At 36.4% G+C, this 27,163-nt stretch overlaps 5 protein-coding genes across 6 annotated transcripts in view; all 5 read left to right on the forward strand.

Moving 5' to 3' along the window:
- Positions 1-3,043: 3,043 nt before the first annotated feature.
- On the forward strand, positions 3,044-4,006 carry LOC130569854 (odorant receptor 131-2-like). The gene has a single exon (XM_057359752.1). The coding sequence runs from the start codon at positions 3,044-3,046 to the stop codon at positions 4,004-4,006; it is 963 nt and encodes a 320-aa protein (XP_057215735.1).
- Positions 4,007-10,561: 6,555 nt separating this feature from the next.
- On the forward strand, positions 10,562-11,521 carry LOC130569855 (odorant receptor 131-2-like). The gene has a single exon (XM_057359753.1). The coding sequence runs from the start codon at positions 10,562-10,564 to the stop codon at positions 11,519-11,521; it is 960 nt and encodes a 319-aa protein (XP_057215736.1).
- Positions 11,522-14,187: 2,666 nt separating this feature from the next.
- On the forward strand, positions 14,188-15,144 carry LOC130570793 (odorant receptor 131-2-like). Its single transcript, XM_057361275.1, has one exon. It carries the CDS (start codon positions 14,188-14,190, stop codon positions 15,142-15,144), a length of 957 nt encoding a protein of 318 aa, XP_057217258.1.
- Positions 15,145-18,541: 3,397 nt separating this feature from the next.
- Positions 18,542-22,477, forward strand: diablob (diablo, IAP-binding mitochondrial protein b). Its single transcript, XM_057360569.1, has 6 exons — positions 18,542-18,611; positions 18,859-18,994; positions 19,622-19,747; positions 19,840-19,950; positions 20,328-20,424; positions 21,780-22,477. The coding sequence occupies exons 1-6, from the start codon at positions 18,571-18,573 to the stop codon at positions 21,980-21,982; spliced, it is 714 nt and encodes a 237-aa protein (XP_057216552.1). The 5' UTR covers positions 18,542-18,570; the 3' UTR covers positions 21,983-22,477.
- Positions 22,478-26,175: 3,698 nt separating this feature from the next.
- nectin3b (nectin cell adhesion molecule 3b) overlaps positions 26,176-27,163 on the forward strand; it is a 51,950-nt gene continuing 50,962 nt past the window's right edge. The window contains exon 1 of one of the 2 annotated variants that reach the window (XM_057361186.1): positions 26,176-26,344. In XM_057361186.1, the coding sequence (XP_057217169.1) occupies positions 26,251-26,344 (94 nt within the window). In that variant the 5' untranslated portion in view covers positions 26,176-26,250. The remainder of the gene's footprint in view (positions 26,345-27,163) is intronic. The other variant, XM_057361185.1, reaches the window with a different exon arrangement.

The raw sequence follows: 27,163 nt of genomic DNA on the forward strand, positions 1-27,163 counted from the left end.
GACACAAAACTCAAGGAAAGGTAATTATACTATGTATTTCTATAATCATTTATCCGCCAAACACAGAGGATGCCTACCCAACGAACCCAGTGAAGCCTCAGACCTACTTTCTTCTCGACCTTGCAGGTATGTGCTCTACAACATCAGGAAAATCAGGCCGTTCCTGTCGGAGCATGCCTCTCAGCTGCTTGTCCAAGCTCTGGTCATATCAAGACTGGACTACTGCAATTCTCTACTGGCCGGCCTTCCAACCAATGCAGTCAAGCCCTTGCAAATGATCCAGAATGCAGCTGCACGTCTAGTTTTCAATCAGCCTAAAAGAACCCATGTAAGACCCCTCCTGATTTCACTTCACTGGCTGCCAGTTGCCATCTGCATCAAGTTTAAATCTCTGATACTGGCCTTCAGCACGATAACGGCAAATTCGCCCATTTACCTTAACTCAGTGCTCCAGGTCTACATCCCCTCCCGTCATCTTCGGTCTGAAAATGAGTGACGCCTGGTTGTTCCATCACAGCGAGGCACCAAATCGCTTGTGAAAACCTTTACGTATTCGGTTCCCCTTTGGTGGAATGAACTACCAGCCTCCATCCGAACTGCAGCATCCTTCACAAGTTTCAAAAAACAGCTCAAAACATACCTGTTCCGCATTTATTTGACTAACCAAAAACTCTGTACTCTGTCAAAAAATATATATATATATATTGTTCATTCTCTCCTTTGCTTACTCCAGCTTTAATCCTCCTAATAGCATGGCCTTGTAAACTAACAGTACTGTTTAGGGTGTTGACAAAATGTTTTTATGCTCTCCTACTTGTAAGTCGCTTTGGATAAAAGCGTCTGCCAAATGAATAAATGTAAATAAATGTATTCATATTCTTGACTTCTCCCCTGTCATGCATAAGGCATGTCACAGTCTCGTCTGTCCCCTTGCCTGTTTTCCAGCGTTTCCCCCTTGGACTACATTTCCCATGATCCTCCATGTTTCCTCACCTGTCTCTCATCAGTCATCACCCTCACCTGCCAGCCATAACCCTCCTCATCATGGACATGTATACTGTATATCCACATTCTGTTCTCCCCTTCTTTGTCTAGTCTTAAATGTTACTGTTGTGTTTGGTCGAAGTTTATGCCTGTTTAATGTGTTCGTAAATAAACTAATCTTTTATGTAGACCTTCTTCTGCTCTCATCTGTGGGTTCCCGTGACACCTATTGGGCAATTCAACTGTGCTGAAATAGTGGGATTATAACACCTAGTCCTATTAAGCCAATGGTCACCAACCCTGTTCCTGGAGATCGACCGTCCTGCAGACTGTAGCTCCAACCCTGCTTCAGCACATCTGTCTGTAATTATCAAGCAAACCTGAACACCTTGATTAGATAGTTCAGGTGTGTTTGATTGGGGTTAGAGCTGAAATCTTCAGGACAGTCGATCTCCAGGAGCAGGGTTGGTGACCACTGTATTAAGCGAATCACTGTAATAGGACACTGTGGGTAGGGATGTGCCGAATGAAGCTTCTGAATCAATGAGGCTTTTTCAAAAAAAAAATGTATCGTGCTTCGAAGCTTTTGACACAGTGCTCTACTTCGCCATCTGGTGGTCAATAAAAATTCCTACACCAACTGTGTCACTCAGATATTTTGTTAATTGAAATGTTATTATATGTTTTATTTGTATATTTAATATATAATTTAATAATATATAGAATTAGAACTCAAAGTAACAAAGAAAAATAAGCACATCCAGTTCTTATGTAACATGAATAATAATTTAATATATATGAAGACTTCCAAAATTAGATTTTTTAAATTTCTGTTTTTCAAAATTTTAACAAATTATGTTTTTTATGGTGCATTCCACTTAATATCAATTAAACTGTAGTTGGTTTAAGCCATAATAACTCGAAAAATGTGGCAATCTAACACAAAAAAAAACATGATAAAAAAAAGTTTGGAAGCAAACTCTTCATATATATACAGTATATATTTGATCCCTGCGTGACGTGTCAGTGAGGTAACGAAGCTTCGTTTCCTCAGGTCACGTGACAGACTCATTTCAAGCAATGCTCCGGAACACTGTTTCGAAGCAGTGTGTCGAAAACTCGATACGTGTGTCGACACGGGGTGTCGAGCAACCCATCCCTAACTGTGGGGTGGTACGTACTGCATCAGTGTCACTTCCATGAAGTAATTTTGTCATTCATGAGCATGTGATTGTGGGTGGAATTTTCAAACATTTTATTTTTTAAAGAGTAAATATTACAATATCCTTAAAATTACATTTCATGCAGTGTGTAATGTTGTTGTGTGTGAATGTAAGCAGTCTGCCAAATTGTAAAGCCTAAAGTGAACAAATAACAAAGTTATTGGCTTGGGGAAAAAATGTGTTGACTCTGAATCACGCAAACGAGTCATCTGTCTTCTAATTTCAGTTTCCGTCACTTTGTGTAATGCCCGCCTACGTTCCACTTGCGACACTGCATGTGGTAGACCATTTCTATTCATCTTGCAACTATGCTTGAACCTCTAATAAAATTAGGGTTCATTCGGCATGTACGGACAGTCTGTGAGTTATTATTGAAATACTGTACACACTTCTGTTGCTATTTTTTAGATGTGTTTAATAACATGTGCATGTGTACTGAAGTTCCTCGTTAATGGGGACATATCATAGACTTAAAAAAAATTAAACTTTCACCCTATACCTCTAAAATAACGTTTTCATGGAAAATACATTATTGACTTAATTTATGCATTGATATTGCAATCGAGGATGTCCCCAAAGGGGGGGGGGGGTGTAAACACACACCCACAAACAACCGCTGGGATTCAATACGTACTTTATGACATAACTATACCATGAATTTACTGATATTTAAAATGTGAAGCTCTGGCAGCTCTCTAATCATTTGCTCTCTGTGACTTCAACAACACCAGTGAAGGTAAACCTACTCTGGATTTGTATGTACAAGGATTTTAAATGACCATGCTATAACAGCAAATGTGTCCGGTTTAGTTTCTGATTTCTTTTTGTATTTAAAGATGTCTAATCTAAGTGACTCCAAATATAACCTCACTCAGACATTACTTCTGGCGGATCGAGATGTGAGAACAGTTTTGTCTGTGACCCCATGTGTCGTTTTCCTCTATGTCAACGGGGTGATGCTATTCACCTTACAGAAAAAGGCTGTTTTCCAGGATTCTTCTCGCTACATTCTGTTCGGTCACATGCTTTGGGTGGACACGCTCAATCTGTTCATGAGTGTAGTGCTGTTTGTTATTGCTGTTAGTAGGATTTCTATTATGAAAGTTGTCTGTCTCATTCTTTTGGTTGCTGCTACAGTTATCTATCAGGTTTCAATCTTAAATCTGTCTTTAATGTCACTGGAGAGGTATGTGGCCATCTGCTTTCCTCTCAGGCATGCAGATTTCACCTCGTATAGAATAACTAACATGGCCATTGGTGTTGTCTGGATGATAAGTTGGTTACAGTCCCTCACTGAGATTATTATTTTCTATGCAATTGATACTACGAACACAGCAGTGAATTTGTTCTGCTCAAGAACTACTCTTTTCAGACTGCAGATATATAAGAATCTTGATATATCCCTTACTTGTATATATTTTGTGTCTGTATGTTTTGTTGTAATCTTTACTTATGCATCCATAGCAGCTGTGGCCAAATCAGCCTCTGGTGATAAGATTTCAGCCAGAAAAGCCAATAAGACTGTCCTATTGCATTTAATACAGTTGGGTCTGGGCGCTGCATCTATTTTAGTCGGAGTCATCCAAGAGGCCATTTATATTTATACCAACTATATGACTTCAATTTATGTAATGTATTTTTGTTTTGTGGTGTTTCAGATTTTCCCAAGATGTCTAAGTCCTCTTATATATGGCCTGAGAGATCAGGCTTTTAGCAGTTTGTTTAAATACTACTTCACATTTGGTCTCAAAAAGCAAAACACTTGTCATTCAGAAACACGTTTAGTAGCAACACACTGAAAAAAATTATACTGTCATTACCTTTGAACCTGTTCAAATGTGTCCTTAAATTATTATTTTTACTCTTGATTATAGGTTTTTATATCCGGGCCAATTCTCCATAATGACAAAGACTGTAACATCATAGCTAACCTCTGGCACAACATGCAAACATGTACTGTATTGTCAAATATATTAAACTAATTTTACAGTGCATATCAGTGTAAACCATTGTGTGTGACCACAAATGTGTAGAAAATATAACGTGTTCATTCCCCCCTTTTTCATTCATTATGGTCATGCTAAAAATAAGGTTGTTTTGTTTCTGTCATCTTATACTGTGTGTTTAATGGAAACAATGTGACATCTAGATTATGTATGTTTTAATGTGAGTTACTGGAGTATTTTCTGCCTCACCAGAAATAAAATGTTGTAATTGATTACTCAATCCAAACTTTCTTGCTGAATGATTTTAGATAGGAGGTCAGTTAAAATGTTTTATGTAATTCTTAATTTCTTAGTGACCAATACATTACTTTTCATTTTATATTCTTCCATCTATTATTTTTATGACACCATAAGTACAATTGCTGAAAGGTTATACTTTAAGCGTTTTTTCAGTCTTACATTTGTTGGAAATCTTTAATATCAATCCAATACATTCACAGCAATTAAAACGCAATGCATACAATGTGCAGCACCTTCAGCAACCTGTTACTGCTTCCTTACAATTCACACAATGATCATTGCTTCTCAGTGTTCTGTAACACTACAGTGTAGCAGTTTTTGGTTTTCATTTTAGAAAATAGGACAATATCATCTTAACTAATCTTAGATCCAAATAAATAGTAAAAATGTCTGATCTGTGTGTACTGTTTGTCTACACAGAAAGTGTGTAGACCACCAGTAACCTTGTAGCAAGAAGCTTGTAAAAATGTGGAACACTTTGTTTAAAAAAACTTTTTTATTCCAATGCTTTTAAATTATAGACTAAGTCTCATTTATAATTCTTTATTTTTACACATCACATTTGCCCATCAAAGTTGCACAAATGCAAATATGGTAGATGTTGTTAAACGTGTGGTAGAACATGCATGCACATTACATTTAGGTTAGTCAATTGAGCAAATTGTACATGGTTGCACTACTTATTTGCATTTCTTCAGTTCACAAAATATTGAAGTATAGCCAAACCTGTGGATGCACACACACACTTATATATGTGGACAATCCATAGACGTCTATTGCAGTAAACTTTCTACGTCTTTACAAAAAAAATCACTCTTTTAGTGTTCTTTAATGTTTGATCGTGTTTTTTACAATCCGAATTCCGGAAATGTTGGGATGTTTTTTAAATTTGAATAAAATAAAATCTAAAAGACTTTCAAATCACTTGAGCCAATATTTTATTCACAATTACATAGAGAACATGACAAATGTTTAAACTGAGAAATTTTTTTTAAAAAATGCACAAAATGAGCTCATTTCAAATTTGATGTCTGCTACAGGTCTCAAAAAAGTTGGCACGGGGGCAACAAAGGGCTGAAAAAAGCAAGACATTTTGAAAAGATTCAGCTGGGAGAACATCTAGCAACTAATTAAGAACATGATTAGCTATAAAAGGGATGTCTTAGAGAGGCAGAGTCTCTCAGATGTAAAGATGGGCAGAGGCTCTCCTAAAGAGTGCCTAAAAAGATTGAAAACAACGTTCCTCAACGTCAAATTGCAAAGGCTTTGCAAATCTCATCATCTACAGTGCATAACATCATCAAAAGATTCAGAGAAACTGGATAAATCTCTGTGCGAAAGGGACAAGGCCGAAGACCTTTGTTGGATACCCGTGGTCTTCGGGCCCTCAGACGACACTGCATCACTCATCGGCATGATTCTGTCATTTACATTACTCCCAGGGCCCAGGATTCCTTCCAGAAACCACTGTCGGTAAACACAATCCGCCATGCCATCTGTAGATGCCAACTAAAGCTCTCATGCAAAAAGGAAGCCATATGTGAAAATGGTCCATGAAGCGTTGTCGTGTCCTGTGGGCAAAGGCTCATTTAAAATGTACTGTTTCAAAGTGGAAAAGTTTTCTATGGTCAGACAAGTCCAAATTTTACATTATTGTTGGAAATCACAGACACCATGTCCTCCGGGCTAAAGAGGAGGGAGACCTTCCAGAGTGTTATCAGCATTCAGTTCAAAAGCCAGCATCTCTGATGGTATGGGGGTGCATAAGTGCATATAGTATGGGCAGCTTACATGTTTTGGAACTATGCATGCTGAAAGGTATATAAAGGTTTTAGACAACATCTATTTCAGGGAAGGCCTTGTGTATTTTAGCAGGACAATACAAAACCACATACTGCAGCTAATACAACAGCATGGCTTCGTTGTAGAAGCGTCGGGTGCTGAATTGGCCTCCCTGCAGTCGATAGAGAACATTGGGTGCATCATTAAACAAAAAAAACATCAAAGACGACCACAAACTTCAGCAGCTGGAAACCTACATCAGGCAAGGGACCAAATTCCAACACCAAAACTCCAGAAACTCATAACCTCGATGCCCAGACGTCTTCAAACTGTCTAGAAAAGATGCTAAACCATGGTAAACATGCCCCCGTCCTAACTTTTTTGAGACCTGTAGCAAGCATCAAATTGTAAAGTTTCTCAGTTTAAGTATTTGTAATGTTCTCTAAATGTATTGTGAATAACATATTGGCTCATGTGATTTGAAAGTCTTTTAGTTTTCATTTTATTCAAATTTAAAAAAAACATCCCAACTTTTCTGGAATTCGGGTTGTAGTTAGTTCATTTCACTGTAAATGTAGATAAAATCACCTTTGCGTTGTGACTCAAGAGAGCAGAAAGACTAGTGCTGAACTCTGCTGAATTTATATTTTCCAGGCACTAGTTGCACAACCGTTGTCCATCCTAGGCATTTTCGCTTCCACATTTCAATTTTATTTGTATTTTTGCTTCACAGCTTTAACAGAATCATGCATTTCAAATGTATTATGTGGGACTCATTCAAAAGATGCAATCAATAAAGCAAATTGGTTTGTTTAAATTGGCCTGTTGTTATGTAATGTGTATTTTTTAATGTTGCTGGTTAATTACTAATAGGGTCAACAAAAAAACTAGTATTATAAAATGTATAATGTAAAATAATATTGTAATTCTGAATTTTAAACAAGATACACAATATTTACTCATAACAAAAAGACCAAATTCAAATAAAATGATTCTAGCACATTTTACAAAATATGCAAAAAATCAATAGCACAGGTATTGCAAATAGACAAAATGTTGTAAATGATGGTAAGATACACTGTATAACAAAATAGGTCATTAAGATGGCAAACTATACACAAAGAATAGCACTATTTCAAACTACATCATTGTTTTCCCTTTCTGGATTCACAGAAAACAAAGTGTGTCATTTGTGACCTTAAAGCTCCAGAGTGTCATGACAAACACACACACTGGAACTTAAAGTACGTGATCACATTAAATATTTATGCTCACTTTTCAGGATGTTTGTCTTTAAGACTGTTTGGGAATAGGCATTAGAAAGACTGACAGAAATGTTTTCCAGCAGAGATCTTACTCTAATCCTCAGGGATTGTGCTCTTTCAGAACAAAACACATTTGTTATTGACAGGGTGATGTAAAAGGATATTTCATGGCCAAATTAAAACAAATTCAATAATTGCATTTTCCCAAAACTATAGATATAGATAGCACGCATTTTTGCAATTTCAGTTTCTCACATTACAACAGCTGGCTACATCCCAACGTTCAAACCAGGCATTGCATAAATATCACAGAAGCTTTCAGAGTGTATGGTTTAATGCCTTCATGAAGTGCAATACAGAGGCTTTTAGCAAAGTTTGTAGGTGAACATTTCTTACTCTGCATCCTAAAACATTTCTTACTTATTTGCATAGTGTCCTGTTTGTTTTTTCTTCAAAAGTGGTTATATTTGACATTGTTCTTGTAATCAAAACAGCTGATGGAGTGCAGTGTGGAGTGTGCTCCGACACGTTGCGTAAAGGTGTTGCTTGAAGGTGATCAGAGTTTGAATCCTGGCTTGTGGTCCTTTCCTGGCTCCTGCACCCCACTCTCTCATCCCATCGTTTTCTGTCTCTCTACACTGTTCTGTCTGCCAAAAAAAACTATAGAAAGGCCAAAAAACTATAGAAAGTCCAAAAAAAGAAGTAATGTAGAAGTGATGCCTTTCCTAACTCAACTCCCAAGAATGTCCTAAACACTCACAAAAATGCTGTATAGACCTATGAGACAGTAGCTCTGCAATTTCAGGGTTCACTCTTGAATTATCACTATAGTGTCACTATATCTGCGAGGACATCTACTTCCATTGTTTTATATAAGGCATATCATGTCCTAACTCAACCTATCATGTCCTAAACCTAACCCTCGCAGAAACTTTTTTACATAAAATTAAAGAAGCAAGGTGGAGATTTTACCGGCATTCAACAGTAAGGTTGCAAATTGCAACCAACTGCTCACTCCACCCCTCCCTTTCGAAGCACTTCAGTGGCTGACACAGAACTAAAATGTAATCACGTTTTCCCTTCTTTGCCGAAGGTAGATAATGTATTTACGAAACGCGATCTTTACGGTAATTTGTCCGTTTAGAGCTATTGTAGAAACAACATAGCAAATTCCATGCAAGGGGACCTGCGGTGTATATAGATAGAAATATGTCATTCAAGGTAATATAACATCAAGGTAATAAAAACATAATGCTTTGTTATGTAAGGTCTTTATACACATCTGAAGACATTGTAATTGTCACGGTACTTGTCTGTGTTTTGTTAAGTTTGTCCTCCATTTTATACTTTGTCTGCCTTTTTGTACTGTTTTATATTGCCCCGCCTTGATTGTGTGCACCTGTATCTTGTTTCCCTGATTAGTTTGTCTATTTAAGCCCTAGTGTTTCTCTTGTCCGTTGTCCGGTGTTGTTTTATGGTAATGTGTTCATTGTGCTATGCTTTGTTGTCCGTGGATGTTACTTTTACCTTAAACCTGCTTGCATTTGGATCCTACCTGACTTCCTCATCATTACCTTCCTGTGGTGGTTACAGCTCTGTGGTGTGTGTGGTGTGTGTGGTGTGTGTGGTCTACGCTCTGTTCCTTAGTCTCCCCAGAGGTTGGTGCAGCCCACGAACCTGAGCCAAGTCAAGTCCAAGAGTCTGTTCCTGAGCCAAGTCAAGTTCAAGAGCCCATTCCTGATTCAAGTCCACTCTATGAACTCATTTCTGAACCTGACCCAGGCCCAATCCAGCCGGATCCACCTAAGCCATCATGTGCTCCATCAGCTCGGCCCAGGCCACCATCTGTTCAGCCGGCTCCGCCCTGGACTTTGTCTCCTGCTTTGCCGGATCTGCCTGGACTCTGCCTCCAGCACCGCCATGGCCTCCGCCTTCAGCTCAGCTGACTCCGCTTCCTGCTTTGCCAGATCCGCCTCCTGCATTGCCGCCAGCCCAGAGACCGCTCGCAAGATGGCTACCAGCCCAGAGTCTCCAGTCATCGTGGCTGCCATGCCGTTGATCCGAAGTCGGGTGGTCCCAGAAGCATCTGAGATATTTCCTCTATCTGCTGTGCTTCCTGTGGTGGCTACAGCTCTGTGGTGTGAGTGTCCAAGTCCAAGGGTCCGTTCCTGAACCCGGTCAAGTCCAAGGGTCCGTTCCTGAACCCGGTCAAGTCCAAGGGTCCGTTCCTGAACCCGGTCAAGTCCAAGGGTCCGTTCCTGAACCCGGTCAAGTCCAAGGGTTTTTGAATGGTAATGTGTTCATTGTGCATTGTTCTCTGCTTTGTTGTCCCTGGATGTTACTTTTACATTTAACCTGCTTGCAATTGGATCCTACATGACTTCCTCATCATTACAGTTATGTATATTACATTGCATTTCTGTCAATAGAGCCTCCAAAAAAATGAAACACTGGACCTTTAAAGACTAACATCATCTGCAACATTTATGAGCAGTTTTAACTAGTGAAGGTTTCACTAAACTAGTGTGAAATCTTTGAAGAGTGAGAACATTTTGGACCTCACAAATAAATCTAAACACACACGTACACGCACACACAAACACACTTACTGTATTTAGCATCTTATGTAGACACGTGTTGAAATGAATTTAATGATTAATGATTATTGTAATGACAAATTCATAACAGTGTACATACTGTATTTTTAATAAAAGGGAATTTCTTTCATCAAAATGGCATTTTTAGAAAAAACAACATTTATTTATTTATGAATCAATCCCATTCAGGATTACCCCCCAAAGGGAGGTTGTATCAGATTTCCTTAAACAGTTTTGTCCTCAAAATTTGACTAAGGAAATCCACACCCATGAGTGTAACAGTATTTAAAATGTGATGCTCTGGCAGCTTTCCTGTGATTTGCTCTCTGTGACTTCAACAACACATGTGAGGGAAGAACTCTGAAGACTTTGTAAATGACTACATTATTCTGAGTCAGTGTTATACTGTATAACAGTAAATGTGTTCAGTTTGTTCTTGAATTTGTTTTTTTATGTTTCTGAGGATGTCTAATAATAAAACTAACCTCACTCAGACTTTATTGCTCTTCGACCGAGATGCACCGGTGAAGACTTTTTTGTCCGTGACCCCGTGTGTTATTTTTCTCTATGTCAATGGGGTCATGCTCTTCACCTTGAGGAAAAAGACTGTTTTCCAGGATTCATCTCGCTACATTCTGTTCGGACACATGCTTTGGGTCGATACGCTCAATCTGTTTATGAGTGTACTGCTGTTTGTTTGTGCTGTTAGTAGGATTTTCATTATGAAAAATGTCTGTCTCATACTTCTTATTGTTGCAACAGCTCTCTTTCACGTCTCAACCCTAAATCTGGCTTTAATGTCACTGGAGAGGTATGTGGCCATCTGCTTTCCTCTCAGGCATGCAGATATCACCACGTACAGAAGAACTAACATTGTCATTGGTGTTGTCTGGATGATAGGGTTGATTCAATGCTTATCTGAGATGACTATTTTCTATGCCTTTGATTCTACAAACACAGCAATGAATTTGTTTTGCTCAAGAACGACTCTTTTCAGACTGCCGATATATAAGATACTTGACATAGCTTTTACTTGTATATATTTTCTGTCTGTGTGTTTCATTATAATCTTTACTTATGCTTCTATAGCAGCCGTGGCTAAAACGGCCTCATGTGATAAGATGTCAGCCAAAAAAGCCAATAAGACTGTCCTGTTGCATTTAATACAGCTGGGTCTGGGCGCTGCATCACTGTTAGTTGGCGTTATCCAAGAGGCCATTTATGTTTATCTTGACTATATGACTACGATACACATCATGTATTTTTGCTTTGTAGTCTTTATAATTTTCCCAAAATGTCTTAGTCCTCTCATATATGGCCTGAGAGATCAATCTTTTAGCTGTTTATTCAAATACTACTTTACATTTGGTTTCAAAAAGCAAAACACTTGTCCTACAGAGACACATTTAGTAGCAGGGATTTGAAAATATCAGTTTGTGCTGACTTTGTACTGAAGTTTCCTAAAATGCTTTTGTAAGTCACAATCTTTAGCTTTCTATTTCTTTAATGAAAAAATATAATTTTCTAATTCTAAAATTAATGTGTGACTAGGTAATGCTGGTGTTTAACAAGACTTAAAAATTACTTCTAACAAGCATGTACCATGCTTAGCAAACATATAAATCATCTGTCACCATGTTTCCCAGATTTTCCTAAATTTCCCAGAATCAGAATATTTTAAATATACAGAAATGCATTGGTTTATTTGTAATATATTATTTTTTACATCTAAGTGTGATCACAAACAGTGGAACAATGTTGTGTATGCATTTCACTTTTGCTTTCATTACATCTACCTATTTTGGTCCTGTTACTTTACTGTACTGTACACATTTTCATAGGTAGCCTTCAGGGTTTTTTTGCATTCATGGCATTTGAATGTGCTCTGAAGTTAAATACTAAGGTAACTGATGTCACAAAATGAATTCAGACAGCTTATTAATACCTTGTAAAATGATTTCCCTTATTAGTTCTCCATAAGTTTGCTCAGGACCTTTTCAAGATACACATTGTTTTAATGAGCTATTTGGTCTATACTGTATATATATTTCAGCAACGTTAATAAACTGTCATTGAAGAAGCAACATATATGTTCTGTGAAGAAGCAACCTAATTCTGCTATCAATTAAAATGCATTATCCATCAATGATTAGTTTGCTTTATTGGTAGAAGAGTTTTCACAATAAGATATGTAGCCAAAACATATCTAAAGTGCACGGGCCACATATAATATGTGGCACAGTCTGTAAAAACCCAGCTAAAATCATTTTTTGTGATTTACTGTTTTCTACATAAAATTAGCCTAAATGTGAAGAACACACTGTAAAAATATAACCTTGATATCTTTAATATTGACTGAGTAAAGCCAAAGATTTAAATAATAGTTAAATTAATGGTTGAAATCAAACTTTGATGCCTGTTATCTCAGAATTAGATTTTGAGACTTCAGCCTCATGGTTTTCACAGACTGGGGTAACATATATTTTAATTGATGTTGGCCGTTTAAATCTATCTCATGGGATGACATTGTACACCCATGTTCTAGCAGCTGTGGCTAAAATAGCTTCCTCTAATAAGACGTCTGCCAAAACCACCTGCTATGTTGCATCTAATACAGCTGGGCCTGGAATCTCCATCTGTTTTAGTAGGTGATATCCAAGTGGCCATTTTTGTTAATACTAATATAAGACTTACATGCATGGCCTAAGAGACCAAGCCTTAAGTTGCCTATTTAAATATACGTTACATGTGCTAATGGCAAAATCAAACAATTTTACATTAATAAAACATGTTTTGGAGCAGAGTTATACAAAATACACTGACACAATGACATTATTAAAATGTTTCTTGTAGCAAAAGCATGTTATTTTTGTCTGGCCATAGGTTGCAACCCAGTATCATGGAAAAAGTCCTTTGTGGGGCTAATAGTTATTAGGTATATGATTTGAGCCCTGCATTCATGTTAAGTTAAATGAACAAATTCAGAAACTGCAAGCTGTGTCAACATAAAAAAATGACACTGAAACAATGAAACTGTGAAACAATTTTTTAACAGTGATTCGCTTACTCAACTTCTCATGTTCACATCCTGCTGTCAGGGTAAGATCTAACAAATTGAGAAATTGAACTGAGTGTCATTTTTGACATCTTGATTAAAATATCCTTTGCTGCAAATATATCAAAAATATTTGATCTCCGGTGCATCAAATCAAACATTAAATCTGTCAACAAAAATGGCAAAATTGATTTTAAAGGGATAGTTCACTCAAAAATAAAAACTCAAACAAAACCACTGAGACATTTCCCAAATTACCTTCTTTTGTCCAAAGCGACTTCCAGTGCATTTAGTCTATACAAGTCTTTTAATTTTACCAGTGTGTGTTCACTGGGAAAAAACCCACAACCTTGCGTTGTTTATTTTTTTTTTTTAATTATCAAAAGTACAAAAAATATTACATTCCACATTCAAAATATAGTATCACAAACATCTGGACAACACACAAAAACAGGATTCAAACATACATATATTCCATCGCTAACCATGTATTTTCCTTAAAAGTTCAAATTTAGCTTTCCTGTATCATCACCTTGCGTTGTTAACACAATGCTCTACCAACTGAGCTAGGTAAATTGGTTACACAGGATTATTTGTAACATTGTCAAAAAAAAGATAGTAGCTCACATAATAATCACAATTAGGTTTTTTTGTCTTGAGTGTCATAGTATCACAAAGTTCACATTTTATGAAGCATATATCACAGTTAATGTCAGTGTTTATCCATGTTTTTTTTATTTCCACATGTTGATTTATACATTGATTATACTTTGAAATTCATACATATATTCATACAAACTCAAAACAAACCATGGGGATTCAAACTGGAAATGATGACATCATTACACCCTGACTTAACTGATATTTAAAGTGAGATGCTTTGGCAATGCCTCTCTGATCGTTCTGCGAGGGAAATCCAATCAGATTGAGGAGCACCTGCGAGCACTTTGTTGACTGCAGTATTATTCAGAGTCAGTGTTCTGAAACATCAGCAGTGGTTACTGTCATCTTCAATTTGTTTATGTTTCTAAAATAATGGCTAACCTCAATGATTCTAAATCCAACTTAACTCAGACTTTACTGAAGATCGATCCTAATGCACCATTGAAGGCTATTTTATTTGTGCCCCCGTGCGTTATTTTTCTTTATGTAAACGGGGTCATGCTTTTTACCTTGAGGAAAAAGACTGCTTTTCTGGAATCGTCCCGCTATATTCTGTTCGGTCACATGCTTTGGGTCGATACGCTCAATCTGTTTATGAGTGTAGTGCTGTATATATTCAGTATTTGTAGGATTCCAATTATGAAAAATGTCTGTGTCATTCTTCTTGCTGCTCCGATGGTTCTCTTTCAGGTCTCAACCCTAAATCTGTCTTTAATGTCACTGGAGAGGTATGTGGCCATCTGCTTTCCTCTCAGGCATGCAGATATCACCACATACAGAAGAACTCACATGGCCATTGGTGTTGTCTGGATGATAGGGTTGATTCAAAGCATATCTGAGATTATTATTTTCTATGCCATTGATTCTACAAACACAGCGATGAATCTATTCTGTTCAAGAACGACTGTTTTTAGACTGCAGGTATACAACAAACTTGATATAGCATTCACTTGTATATATTTTGTGTCTGTGTGTTTTGTTATCATTTTTACTTACATATCAATAGCAGTTGTGGCTAAATCAGCCTCCTCTAATAAGATTTCAGCCAAAAAAGCCAAAAAGACTGTCCTGTTACATTTAATACAGCTGGGTCTGGGTTCTGCATCTATTTTTGTCGGAGTCATCCAAGATGTCATTTTTGTTCGTACAGATGTTATGACTTTTTTAAATGTCATGTATTTTTGCTTTATAACGTTTATAATATTCCCCAAATGTTTAAGTCCTCTTATATATGGCCTAAGAGACCAAGCATTTAGTTCCCTATTTAAATACTACTTTACATGTGCTAAAGGCAAAATCAAACCAGTTTTCATAGAAGGACACATTTAGTAATACTCACGATGTGCTTACATTGAACATTAGATAAAAATCTTTGACTGTTTGACTAGTTGCATTATTTTAAACGAAATCAAATGGCATAGCAAAACAAGTAATGTCTTTCACAAACATGTTTTTTTCTGCCCACAGAAATGGGAAACGCGCTTTTTAAATTCTATTAGCTATTATGTTGTAAAAGGTTATGTTTTTGAGCTTCTGGTCACATGTTAGAACTGTTATCAACATCATTCAGTATGTTTTGCCCTTTTTTTTTAAATGTGTTTGTGAAAAGATGTGACAAATTCTCTGAGCCTGATACTGAGGTACCTTATTTGGTTAAGTTAAAAATGGTTAAGTTAAAAATGAAGTGTCATTACTGTTGCATTACTGACAACTTGACCCATCTTTTCATTTGCTGTGAACATGACAAAAGGTGAATTACAAAGAATTTATCCTATTTTTGTTTGCTGGGTTTTTTCTTAATGATTGACAGATTGTTGTGGAGAGGTTTTTCAAAGTTTGACTAGACCTCCAGAATGAGAAAAATATTGTGTATAAAAGTAGCTTGCTCTGGCTATAGCACTCACTTCACACAAATAACAATGTATCTTGAGAAACAATGTTTACCAAACTTTAAAATAACAAAGGCCAAGTTATTGTAGTATTTAATATAGCTAACAATGGAGAGATAGACAAGTTGGTTGCTCAGAATTCAATATTGTTAAAAACAAGATTTGTGGTCATGTAATATTCATATAGGATTTATTTCTGTTAAAGTCTGATAGTATCACAAAAGTTGTCATTGCTCATGCTCATTGCTCACCTATAGGTAAAATGACATTCAACACAACTTCTACTTGTTTTTAAAAATTAAAAATATAAAAAATGAATAAATCAACCAATATGATATATATCTGATTGAGTTCTTTACTAACACAAAAAACTGCAAATACATATACATCTTGAATGTAGAATGAGTAGAATTCACTCATAAGATTTTTAACTTTTTTATTGAAGTTGCAGCAAAAATCAACCCACTTCTTTTGATCCTACAGACACAAGATAAAGACTATTTATTTTACATTTCAGAAAAAATGAAATAAAGCAATGTTAGTTTCATAAACGGAAACAGACGAGAATAAAGTTGAAGTATTTTATTGTTATCTTAGACTTTTGTGAGATGAGTACAAAAATGAAAAATGTAAATTAAGTGACATGTTTAGTTATATTTTATTATTTGTACTTCTTTTCAGTCACAGAGTTATTCAATGTAAGAGTTGTTTGGGAAAGAGAAGATTCTGTAATTTAATGCAGCTTGGAGAACTGCATTTAGGGAAATTTGGGGAAATTGTAATGTTCAATCATTTATTCAATGAAAATAAAAAAAATGTGTATTGAAGAAAAGTTAATATGGTTTTATATACAGTATCGTCAATTATAGTTTGTGGATAGAAATACGGAATCGGCAGGTTTCACTTGTAATAAAATCGGAATCGGCAAAGAAAATTGCAATCGGTGCATCTCTAATTTATTTAGTTATTTATTCCTGTAATCGAATTTGCAAACATGAACTTTGCACCAAATTATTACTGGAAAATAGTAACATTAACATATTAACAGAACTGAAAAACGATATATTGGCCTACAAAACAATTTCTGGTTATCCCAATACTACTTATATAGCTTAACAAAAAACAAAGTGGACAAAATTATTACTGAAGAACAAAGATTTTAAAACTGCTTTTCCATTTTTGTTCAGTGTTATGTTTAGAAAATAATAGAACAAATGAACATTGTTCCCTTTCATTACACTTTTTTAAGTGAATTTATAAACAAAGTCCACACAAATGAGAAACAAAGGAAATAAAGTGCTTAAATAATAAAGTACTTTCAAACTTTGGCTTTTTACTCTCAAAGGCCCACTGCCATACAACGCAGTTCGCAGTGTTTTTATTCACCGCGGTGATAAAACTCCACACGATGTTCCTCTTCTATTCGCTGGCTGCAGCAGCGTCTGCGTGCTTGCGCTTGGCGCCCTATATGGGGAGTCTGTCACGTGATAGCGGACTACAAAACACAGCAGGGCAGGGAGGAGCAACGTGTGCAAAACTAGGTGTGTGGGAAATTGTTTTTCTTCATTATACAATTATTAGCTACATTAGTAAATACATAAAATCAGTAGTAAAAACTAAAAACATTAGTATCGATATTTTTATGTTAGGATCGATCCTTTTCGATACAACCTCAGTATCGGAAGTATCGATACTTCAAGGATTGATCCGCCCACCCCTAATGTACTGTATATTGCAAATAGCACAGGTAGTGCAAATAGCCAAAATGTTGTGAATTATGGGGCCATTATGATGACATACTATACAAAGAATTTCAAACATCATGGTTATCCCTTCTGGTTTCGTCGAAAACAAATTGTGTCTTTTGTGACCTAAAAGCTCCAGAGAGACATGACAGACACGCAACTACAAGTAGCCTACATGATCACATTAAATATTTATGTTCACTTAGATAGATGTTTGTCTTTAAGACTGTTTGGGAATAGGTGTTAGAAAGACTGACAGAGATGTTTTCCAGCAGAGATCTTACTGTAGTCCTCAGGGATTGTGCTCCTTCAGAATAAACACAAACACATTTGTTATTGACAGGCTAATGGGACTTTTTATGGCCAATACCAATGGCTATAATTTCAGAAATTAGGCATCTGGACATGACTTAGGCCCGTAGAGGCTGTACAATATTGTGAGTCACCAGTACTGTGTGGTTCATAAAACCTGACTTCATATTAAACTTCATATTAATACGTTCACTCTTTTTCTCTGAAGGTAAATCATAGTTTGAAAACAAATTAATCATTGCTGTTTATCTTTCCAAAACTGGATGAATTAATTAACACTGGTTGTATTACCCTATAGTAAAAGTAGAAACCATAGTTTTTTGGGCAGAATGATATTTTATAAAATACTATGTAGTTTTCCACAAATATCACGGTAAAAATGAACTGCAAAAATCACCGTTTAACTTGTGCGTACTGTCGCTTAACTATGAAGAACAATGTAGTTAACCTTTTCCTGTAAGGGTGAATATGTTTTAAGTGTGTAAGACCTGTAAAACAGGATCTATGTATAAACTTATCAACACTGTCGTTTGAATTCCTGAAGATGTGTTTTAAGCAGGCATTGTGACATTTATTGCCACAGAGAAAATACAGAAAATAGTGCTAGATGACATAAGTCAGTAAATCAGTGCTGGGGTTAAAATATGTGCGTTTTAAAAAACGAAGGCTTTCGATTCGAAAAAGACGAGATTTCTTTTTTATAAATCAGGTTTATAGTATGCCTAATGTAAACAGCCAGTGTCTGGTTGTAGTTCTTCCATTCTTCCTGCTGGGGGCGTTTTCATGTTTGACAACTTCCTTGACCAAACATGGCGGCGTACAGAAGGAAATTAATAGCTGCTGGACTAAGGTCGTGTACAATGTATCTATACGTCTTGTGTTATTTTTATTTATCCAAGTTAAGCTGTAGTGTGTATCTAATTTCTGTATAATAATCATAAAAGCGATTATTATTTCATTACACGTGTGTGGTAGTATCCCCCGAACCAGTAATTGCTCTTTCATTTCTTTTATGACGTTAACTAAACTAACTAAAACTGTCTTAGCGTGTTCTTTTTTATACTGCCGTTATAACAATTTTTTCATGTCTTGTGTAGTTGTGCGTCTTCGTTCATGAACAGGAGCGTTTGCTGTCAGAGCCGCCGGAGACTCGCTGTGTTTCCCACAGTCTTGAGAAAACACTGGATGACACTGAGTGTCACAGGAGCTCTGTGTGCTGTTCCTTTCACACAGGTCTGAACCATGACATGCCATTTCTGTACTGTTTAGTTGTTATTACCTCCTAAAATTTAAACGTACAGGTACAGACTTTAAAAGCACACATAATAAGTATTCTGTAATATGCATTCATCAATGTTTCTTAACTAAGGGGCCCTTAAAAGTCAGTCAAGTAATTAAAATGTATTTTATTGCTTTTTACAGTTTTCTTTATACAAGAAAAAAAACACACGTCGAACACACAAAAAATAAAGAAAGAAATAACATTAAAAGTACAACGTACTCATGGTTTTATTGCAAGTCTCACAAAAGATGAGCTAGAAATATCTTTAGATACATTTTCATCATTAAATCAACATATTTCTCAGTGTTTGGTTGATTTTATAATGGATACATGTCATTCTGCTTTGTCAAGCTCTAGAATATTATATTGGATAGAAATCGTGGACAGTTAGGGGGCCTAGAAGTCCAAATGTGGACGTAATGAGCAATGGTTGTGTGAAAAAAGAATGCATAAATGTTTATCATATTTCTTCTTTTGTGTTCAAAGGAAACATGTGTGGGTGTTAAATAACATGGCATGGCAGAATTGTTGTTTTTGGCTGAGCTGTTCCTTTAACCCCCATCTTCTCTCTTATTTAGAAACCAGAAAGTCTATCACATGAAGAGCTGGTACGAAGAGCATTATCTCTGGTTACTGACAGCTCTAATACTTTCCTGTCACAAACCACCTTAGCACTGCTCGATTCCCTCACATGTTATGTTAAGGTAAACACAAAAATTGGAACATGCATTGATGTTTTACATGTTAGAAATGTTACCATTACAAAAAACATTAACTATATACTTGTCTTCTCTAGGCAATAAGCAGTCTTGTTACATTACACAAGCAATATGTGGATTCCATCAGCAAACTTAGCCCTGCAGAAGAGGAGGCTATTTGGCAAGTCATTCTTCGGCAACGTCAAGAGGTAACAATTTGCGTCACATGGTGCAAAGTCATTGCTTTTAAATAAGGGTTGGCATTACTTGAAGTAGTTTTATGTTAATATTACATACAACTGATTAGATTAGGTTCAACAAAGCGGTTAGCATCTGAACAAAAGTTGAAATAGTAATACAGTTATTTACACACACAAAAAATATGTTTTGAAAAATGTAAGTTATTGTGAAGAAGTACAATGGCTTGAGGATTGTTACGTTGATCATTGAGTCAAAGGTTCTGAGAGTGTATATATATGTATAATCACATAAATACATCTCTAATAACACGTTATGTCATAAGTATAATGTTACAACTTTTCTTAAAATAGTTTAAAGTTAAGGTTGTTGTTCCATATTTAATTAGATAATTCAGAGGCAGAAAGACTGTCAAAGATTTGAATCCTTCTGGATGACAGCCATAAATCTCTCAGAGGTGGCAGCAGAGGCAGCCTTCAATGCAGGTAAGTTTAACACTCAGTTTTATACAGTCCAAGGCTGTTCGGCCTTAAAGTGATAGTTCACCCAAAAATGAAAATCTGTCATCATGTAGCCTACGCTCTTGCCATTTCAAACCTGTATGACTTTTTTTCTTCTACAGCACACAAAAAAGATTTTTTGAAAAATGTTGTTAACTGGCACCCATTGACGTGCATTGGTTTTGTGTCCATACAACAGAAGTGAATGGGTGCTGCCACAGTTCGGTTTCCAACATTCTTTGAAATTTCTTCTTTTGTGTTCTGTGGAATAAAGTCGTAGAGGTTTGAAATGATAAGACGGTGAGTAAATGATGACAGAATTTTCATTTTTTCTTGAACTATCTCTTTAAGGTTAAAAGTCAGCTTTCTGCAATCATTTAGTGCAGGGGTCTCCAATCCTGCTCCTGGAAAGCTACTGCCCTGCAGACTGCAGCTCAAACCCTGTTTCAACGCATCTGTTTGTAATTATCAAGCAACTGTGAATATAATGGGTGCTTCTGAATATGCCTCCTCGTTTCCTCGCTCCTCCGTCCTCCATCCTATGACCCAGAAACCAATCAAGCTCAGCCAACTTTAAGGACATCTCAATTCTCTAATTGCACCGGGAGGAGTCGAGGAGAGAAGAGACTTTCTGATGAGTCATGAGCGAGGATACACAGGTGTTTCCTTTGCGGAAGTGTTTTATTTGAAAACCTGACGCGCTAATAAATTCTCCTCACCCTGCACATCGTCACATCTTTAGATCATATTCAAACACGCATAAATGTGATAACTAAGCATTATATTGCAAATGTAGACCTATTTCAGACAGTATAGTTAATATTCATATAGTTAATTTATCAATATAGATGGGAATTTATGTATAACATAACGTTGACATACCTTATATACATTTCTGAGCACTTTAAAGCATGTTTTTTACTTTATTTAATGTAATGGGGATTATGAACTCTGCCTAAAGTATGTATTAAACTTTTTTTCTTTTTTTTTCAATGTGCAATGTGTACAGTCATCATTAACTGATGGCGCTTTGAAGTGAAGGGACACTAGAGAGAGCGAGGATTCACGGTCCTCGCGTCTTTTCCTTGCTCCCTTCCCTTGCATCCTGAATGGGTGGAGCTAAGACGCGAGGAAAGGAAACGAGGATGCACAAATAAGAATTGAGAAGCACCCCTTGATTAGCTGCTTCAGCTGTGTTTGATTGGGGTTGGAGCTGAAATCTTCAGGATGGTAGCTTAAGCTCACCAGGAGCAGGGTGGTTCCTACTGCCACCTGGTGGTCAGCCATTGTATTGCATTTTTGAAAGAATTACGTCATAATTTGACTGTTTTTCCCACTAGGAGCCGATCAAGCTTCTGTAACAGTACAGGCTAATCTACAGATTGCACAGTCCCAGGTAAAACATGCTCAAAAGCTGTCAATAGAGGCGGAGAAAGAACTCAACACCTCTAAAGCTGTTGATAGTAAGAGGCTTCAGAATGCCCTAAGCACCAGAACAGAGGAAGATGAGGACATCCCAGATGCATATCTGCGAGAGGATTAATGACATTTAGTCATTTAGCAGACATGACATTAATTAATGACGTCAAGAACATTTTGAGTAATGTGACAATTTCAAAGTCAAAACCAGCTCTGTTTAACCTGAAACATGACTGTGGTCATGTCTTGAGTAATATTCCTGAAAATGTCCAATAGATGTGGCTCAAGACAAATGCTGTGAAATATTGATTCATTTTAATAATGCCAAATTATGAAGGTAAATATGTCATAAATCAATCAGAATTCAAATGAATAAAAATACATAGTATAATTAAAAACATTTACTTCTAGTTTAAAAAATAATTGTTTTGTGTTTTATGCATTACGGTAAGCAAAATATGTATGAATCTCTGCTTTTATTTTTTCAATAAATTTAAGGGTTGGAATTTCTGTTTTTTTTTCTTGATTTACAATTTTTGTTAACAAGCAATAAAGTGTTCTGAAATCTTATTTTATGCAAGTATGTCTGTTTTTGTAATTATGCCTTTATTTGATAAAAATAAACTTACTAAATGCAGAAAAAACTACTATTATATCATGTTTTTTTTAAGAATGTGTATAGTTAATTATAAATTATGCCATGTATTATTATTAATGATGTTAATAATGTTTTCCTATTTCACTCATTAAATCTTTTTTACATGAGTGCAATTATTCAAAGACAATATGAAAGATCAATTTAGGTCATTCACATCTAGCTTGTCCCTTATTTCTTTCCTGTGTTCTGGGCTGAAGGGCCCATAACCAGTCTATCCATCATGTCAATAGAGATGTAATTCTGTCTGTGTGTAGTCCAGAGTGTTCAATCTTTTCACTAGTCACACATTCATTTTGTTTGCCTACATATTAATATAATCATTTTGTATCCTTACATACTGATATAATCATATTATACTCGTGTTTTGTGGTATGCCTGGTATTCGAAGGAATTGTTTTTATCTTGGTTCTTCAGCCAGCAGAGGGTGCTATAGGATAAATTGTTCACAGTCCGTTTTTTTAGTGTGGCATCTTTGGCTTGAAAAGTCCTTTCTACTTTTTATATTATTCATTAAATTTTACAGCGTTCTTTTACACATGATTTGTTTGTTGTTTCATGCGATAGTGTACTGTCTCTGCCTGCCGTCCTATCTGACCAGTGTGATCAAAATTTAGACCTTTCACATCAATCTTCAGAAAAATGTCTTCTCTGCCTTTTACTTTCCATGTCAATTATTTGCTGCAACTGTTCTGCGCGTAAGTGCAGGTTGCTAGCATGTTATATCATAACATTAGGCACATTATTTATTTTCTGAGGAGACCTGTTCTATGTTACATGTCTAGGTAACATTTAAAACTGCAGTTTGAAGAAATTCTGCAGTGTATGTACTTGAATAAACTATAGTGTGCTCTGCAGTGAGGGAGTTAAGTCAGATCGTGTTGGTACAAAAGACAGCACCAAACCTTCTCATTTAAGGGTTCTTGAGGACTCACGCAACATTCCTTGAGCAGGCAACACCCTCAGTGTGCTTCCGAAATTCTGAGAAATTATGAAAATATCCTTTTTTACGGAGGTAAAATACACTCCCCTTCAAGGGGAGCTAATGGTTTTCTGTGTATTTGGTTGAAAATTATGAAAAGATTCAGCAGAGTTTGAAAGGACAGGTTTGAGCAATTACACCTCAAGTGCTCTAAACTATGTCCATTTGTTATGGCTCCAAGACAACCTCTGAAGCAAGATGAAGACTAGATCAACTGGAGTATCACTTCAGTCTGGGATACATTACCATTTGAATGTAACCATGGCATCGCACCATTAAAGATACAAAACCTCTTTGATGGAAGCTTGCCCAGTATCCAACTTCTTTGTTTTTAGATAACAAAGCTTTATCAAATGATAATGTATTTAAATTAAACACAAAAAAATAAAACAGATGTTACTGTTAATTGATGTCAATGCCATTAAAATACAAATAAAAGTATCAAAAGGCTATAACGTGTTTTCTTTAAAGGGACAGTTCACCCAAAAATGAAATTCTGTCATCATTTACTCACCCTCGTTGTTTCAAACCTGTTTACATTTCTTTGTTTGGTTGAACACAAAGATAGATATTTGGAGGAATGTCAGTAACCAAACAGATCTCATCCCCATTTACTGCCATAGTAGGGAAAATAATGGGGACACAAGGGTGATGAGGTCAATGGGGGAAGAGATCTGTTTGGTTACGGACATTCTTCCAAATATCTTCCTTTGTGTTTAGCAGGACAAAGAAATGTTTACAGGTGTGGAACAATCTGATGATGATTAAATGATGACAGAATTTTCATTTTTTGGTAAACTATCCCTTTAAGAGGACCGTACAGTCACAACCTGCCTTTCTCATCTGAAAGTATCTCTATCTGGTATCAAAAGACATCATCCAGGCAGAAAAAAATGCACTTTATTGATCCCGTATCACACATTAAATAGAACTTTGGGATGTACATTAGAATTAAATTCATAGATCATCATAAAACTGTCATTCACTAAGGCCTTCTTACATTTTTTAATCATTTGGAGTACCTCATAAATATATCCATCTCTCTGCCAGGTGAGAATGTGTGCCCATTTTTCTTTTCCACTGTTTTCCTGTCTTTCAATTTAATAAACGGTGAAAGAACAATTAGCCAAAAAGTTTGCTTTCCAATAAAATATAGAATGATTCCAGACCAAACCCATAAGGTAAAATTAGTGGAAAGCATGGAATATAAGTATATGCATACATCTCCGGAGTCTATTTTGTTCCAATAGGCATGCCTCACATTTAAAAACTGAACTTGAGTCTAACTTGTCCGTCTACTAACCAAAAAAGAGAGAATATATTATTATGTTAATGGATTCAGCAAACAACATATAAAGAGTTTTAGGATTTAGCTAAAAAATGAATGCTGGTGGATGAGTCTTTGTGAGCCTATCTTTTTGGGGGCAGACAGACAAAACCTCTGCTGAGTATAGACTTTCATTGGGCTGTTGATGAGGATATGAAAGAAAGAAACAGATTCTCAACATGCAAAGGGGATTTTGGAGAGTCTAGGGAACCTCTGTCTTTGATGTGCTGTTTAAAAAGTTGTTTTCATGCTAGATACTTTTAGTTTGATCAAAGAAAATAGTTATATTAATTTGATAACTTATTATAGCCCCCTTTTTTGATCTAAAGGTGGCGTTCTTTTACAGGTGCTGCCTGAATTATTTCAAGGACAACTAATAAATTCTGTTCACTTTGTGATTTGTTGTTATTTGTTATATACGTTATTTTCTAGCAGAGATGCACAATCACCCTGGAGATAAACTAGCAGTTTCTCAATTCAAAGGCTGTTTCATTTATGAAACACTGGGGGAAGTTCTTCTTTTCCAGCTATCATTCACGTGAAAAATGTTTCCTTGCTTAATTTAGACACAAATGAAACTCAACAAATTGTCGATTTAACAAAAAGGGGGTTGGAGCTCAAAGCCACCCCCTGCATTTGTTGGTCAGTAGGATTAGTTTGTTAATTTCTTTATGCCCCAATTAGAGTCAGGTCAACAGCAATGGGGTGAGGGGTTTCGTGTGGCTTTGGGTCAAGAAAAGCACAGATTGGACGCTATACATTTGTGAGAAGGGGGCTCTGAGTGGATTAGGGTTACAGAGGATTATTAGGAACGCATGGTTAGTGCCCAGTTTTGGCCCTCACAGATGGGATAAGATAACCCCTCAAACAAGAAATACTAGAAAAAGTGGAAGTTAAATCTGTGACACCTCAAGGATTTTGTACTTCTGTTCTGCCCCCCCACCACCCCTTTCGGTTGTCAACACCAAATAATTTGTAGCCAAAGAGTCACTGTCTTCAAAAACAAGAAATTAAAGTGACAGAATGACTCTAACACATTATTTTATTGTTTGAATGAAAGATTTATTATAATTTTACAGTAACAAAAACAATATAAGTAACTATAAAATAGTACATTTAGAACAAAAACTTAGGTAAACAGATCGCTAACATATTTGTGTAATGTTCCCATAGTTCGTTCCTTGTTTTGTGTAATAAATATACAATGAAATGAAAATCAACTTTCTCAATTAACTTGATTGTTAGCCACTCATTCGTCCACCAATGAGCTTTTTTTTTTCAAATAAATGGGAGTATAAAGATTCAGGTGAGATAACACACCCCCGTAACGAAGTGGCAGAGTGGTACGGTCCAGCCTTTTCCCTATGGAGTTGTTGCTGAGGAGGTTTTAGAGTTACGGGGAGAACGAAAGCGAGGACGGGCGGCGATATGGCGCTGAGAATGACTGCCCGATGTCTCAGGAATAACCCGATTCAAGACGGGCTGAACGTTAGGATCCTATTCGTGCTGTGTTTTGTGTCAGGTATGTTTGCTAGGGTTTCATTTGCTGTGTCGTGAGCGCGCAAAGGTTTGATAAAGTTTGGGGGAATCCAGTGTTCCATGTAGTAAAGTATTGAGCGCATGAGCGTGATTCCGTCCAGGCTTATTCAAACGTCACCGTGCGACGTCGTTTGTGCCGCAAAAGTTTATTAAACTTAAATGCACCCATTTAAATGTTAAATGTCTTTGGAAGATTGCAAAGCCGAATCTCATGCTCCTCGTTTTGCAGTACCGTTATTTTCCCACAAACTACGGGGATTGTGGGAATTCTAAGCACAGGAATCTCGCACGAGGACTGAGATTCAGCTGCCATGGAAACATTCGAGAAAACAGAAATGATCACTGACAGTTTTATGTTTTTAATAGTGTTTTCTTGCCCTCAAATCTTTAAATAATAGTCGCATAGCTTTACTAGTAGACCCTTGACATTTGTGCGCTGGTAGTATAGGTATGTAGGTTATTGTTTGCCTATCTTGTAAACCATGCCAAATGTGACACTCTTTGTTCTGGAAAAATACGCAAAGCTGTATTGTGCACAGGAATTTAGATGTTGTATTTAGTCGATTGTGTTTGCGTTTTTTATGATGTAAAGTTGTACGGTATGCTGATGCAGAACTTTGCGCGACCCACTTCAGATGAGCATTTCCCAGTTTTTTTTTTCAAACGTGATCATCAGGATATTCATGTAATCGAAACTGCCCCTCAGTACTCAGTTCTGACATTTGTATTGTTTTACTGTACACCACTCCGTTTGCTCTTGGACATAACTAAATAAATGTCCCCCAGAATGATATGACAATGC

Source organism: Triplophysa rosa, linkage group LG19 (assembly GCF_024868665.1).
Source record: "Triplophysa rosa linkage group LG19, Trosa_1v2, whole genome shotgun sequence".
Taxonomy (NCBI): Eukaryota; Metazoa; Chordata; class Actinopteri; order Cypriniformes; family Nemacheilidae; genus Triplophysa; species Triplophysa rosa.

Coding starts and splice junctions, on each gene's coding strand:
- LOC130569854 (XM_057359752.1), top strand. CDS start 3,044: ATGTCTAATCTAAGTGACTCCAAATATAACCTCACTCAGACATTACTT.
- diablob (XM_057360569.1), top strand. CDS start 18,571: ATGGCGGCGTACAGAAGGAAATTAATAGCTGCTGGACTAAG. Junction 18,612..18,858: donor TTAATAGCTGCTGGACTAAG/GTCGTGTACAAT, acceptor TGTCTTGTGTAG/TTGTGCGTCTTCGTTCATGA. Junction 20,425..21,779: donor AGAGGCAGCCTTCAATGCAG/GTAAGTTTAACA, acceptor TTTTCCCACTAG/GAGCCGATCAAGCTTCTGTA.
- LOC130570793 (XM_057361275.1), top strand. CDS start 14,188: ATGGCTAACCTCAATGATTCTAAATCCAACTTAACTCAGACTTTACTG.
- LOC130569855 (XM_057359753.1), top strand. CDS start 10,562: ATGTCTAATAATAAAACTAACCTCACTCAGACTTTATTGCTCTTCGAC.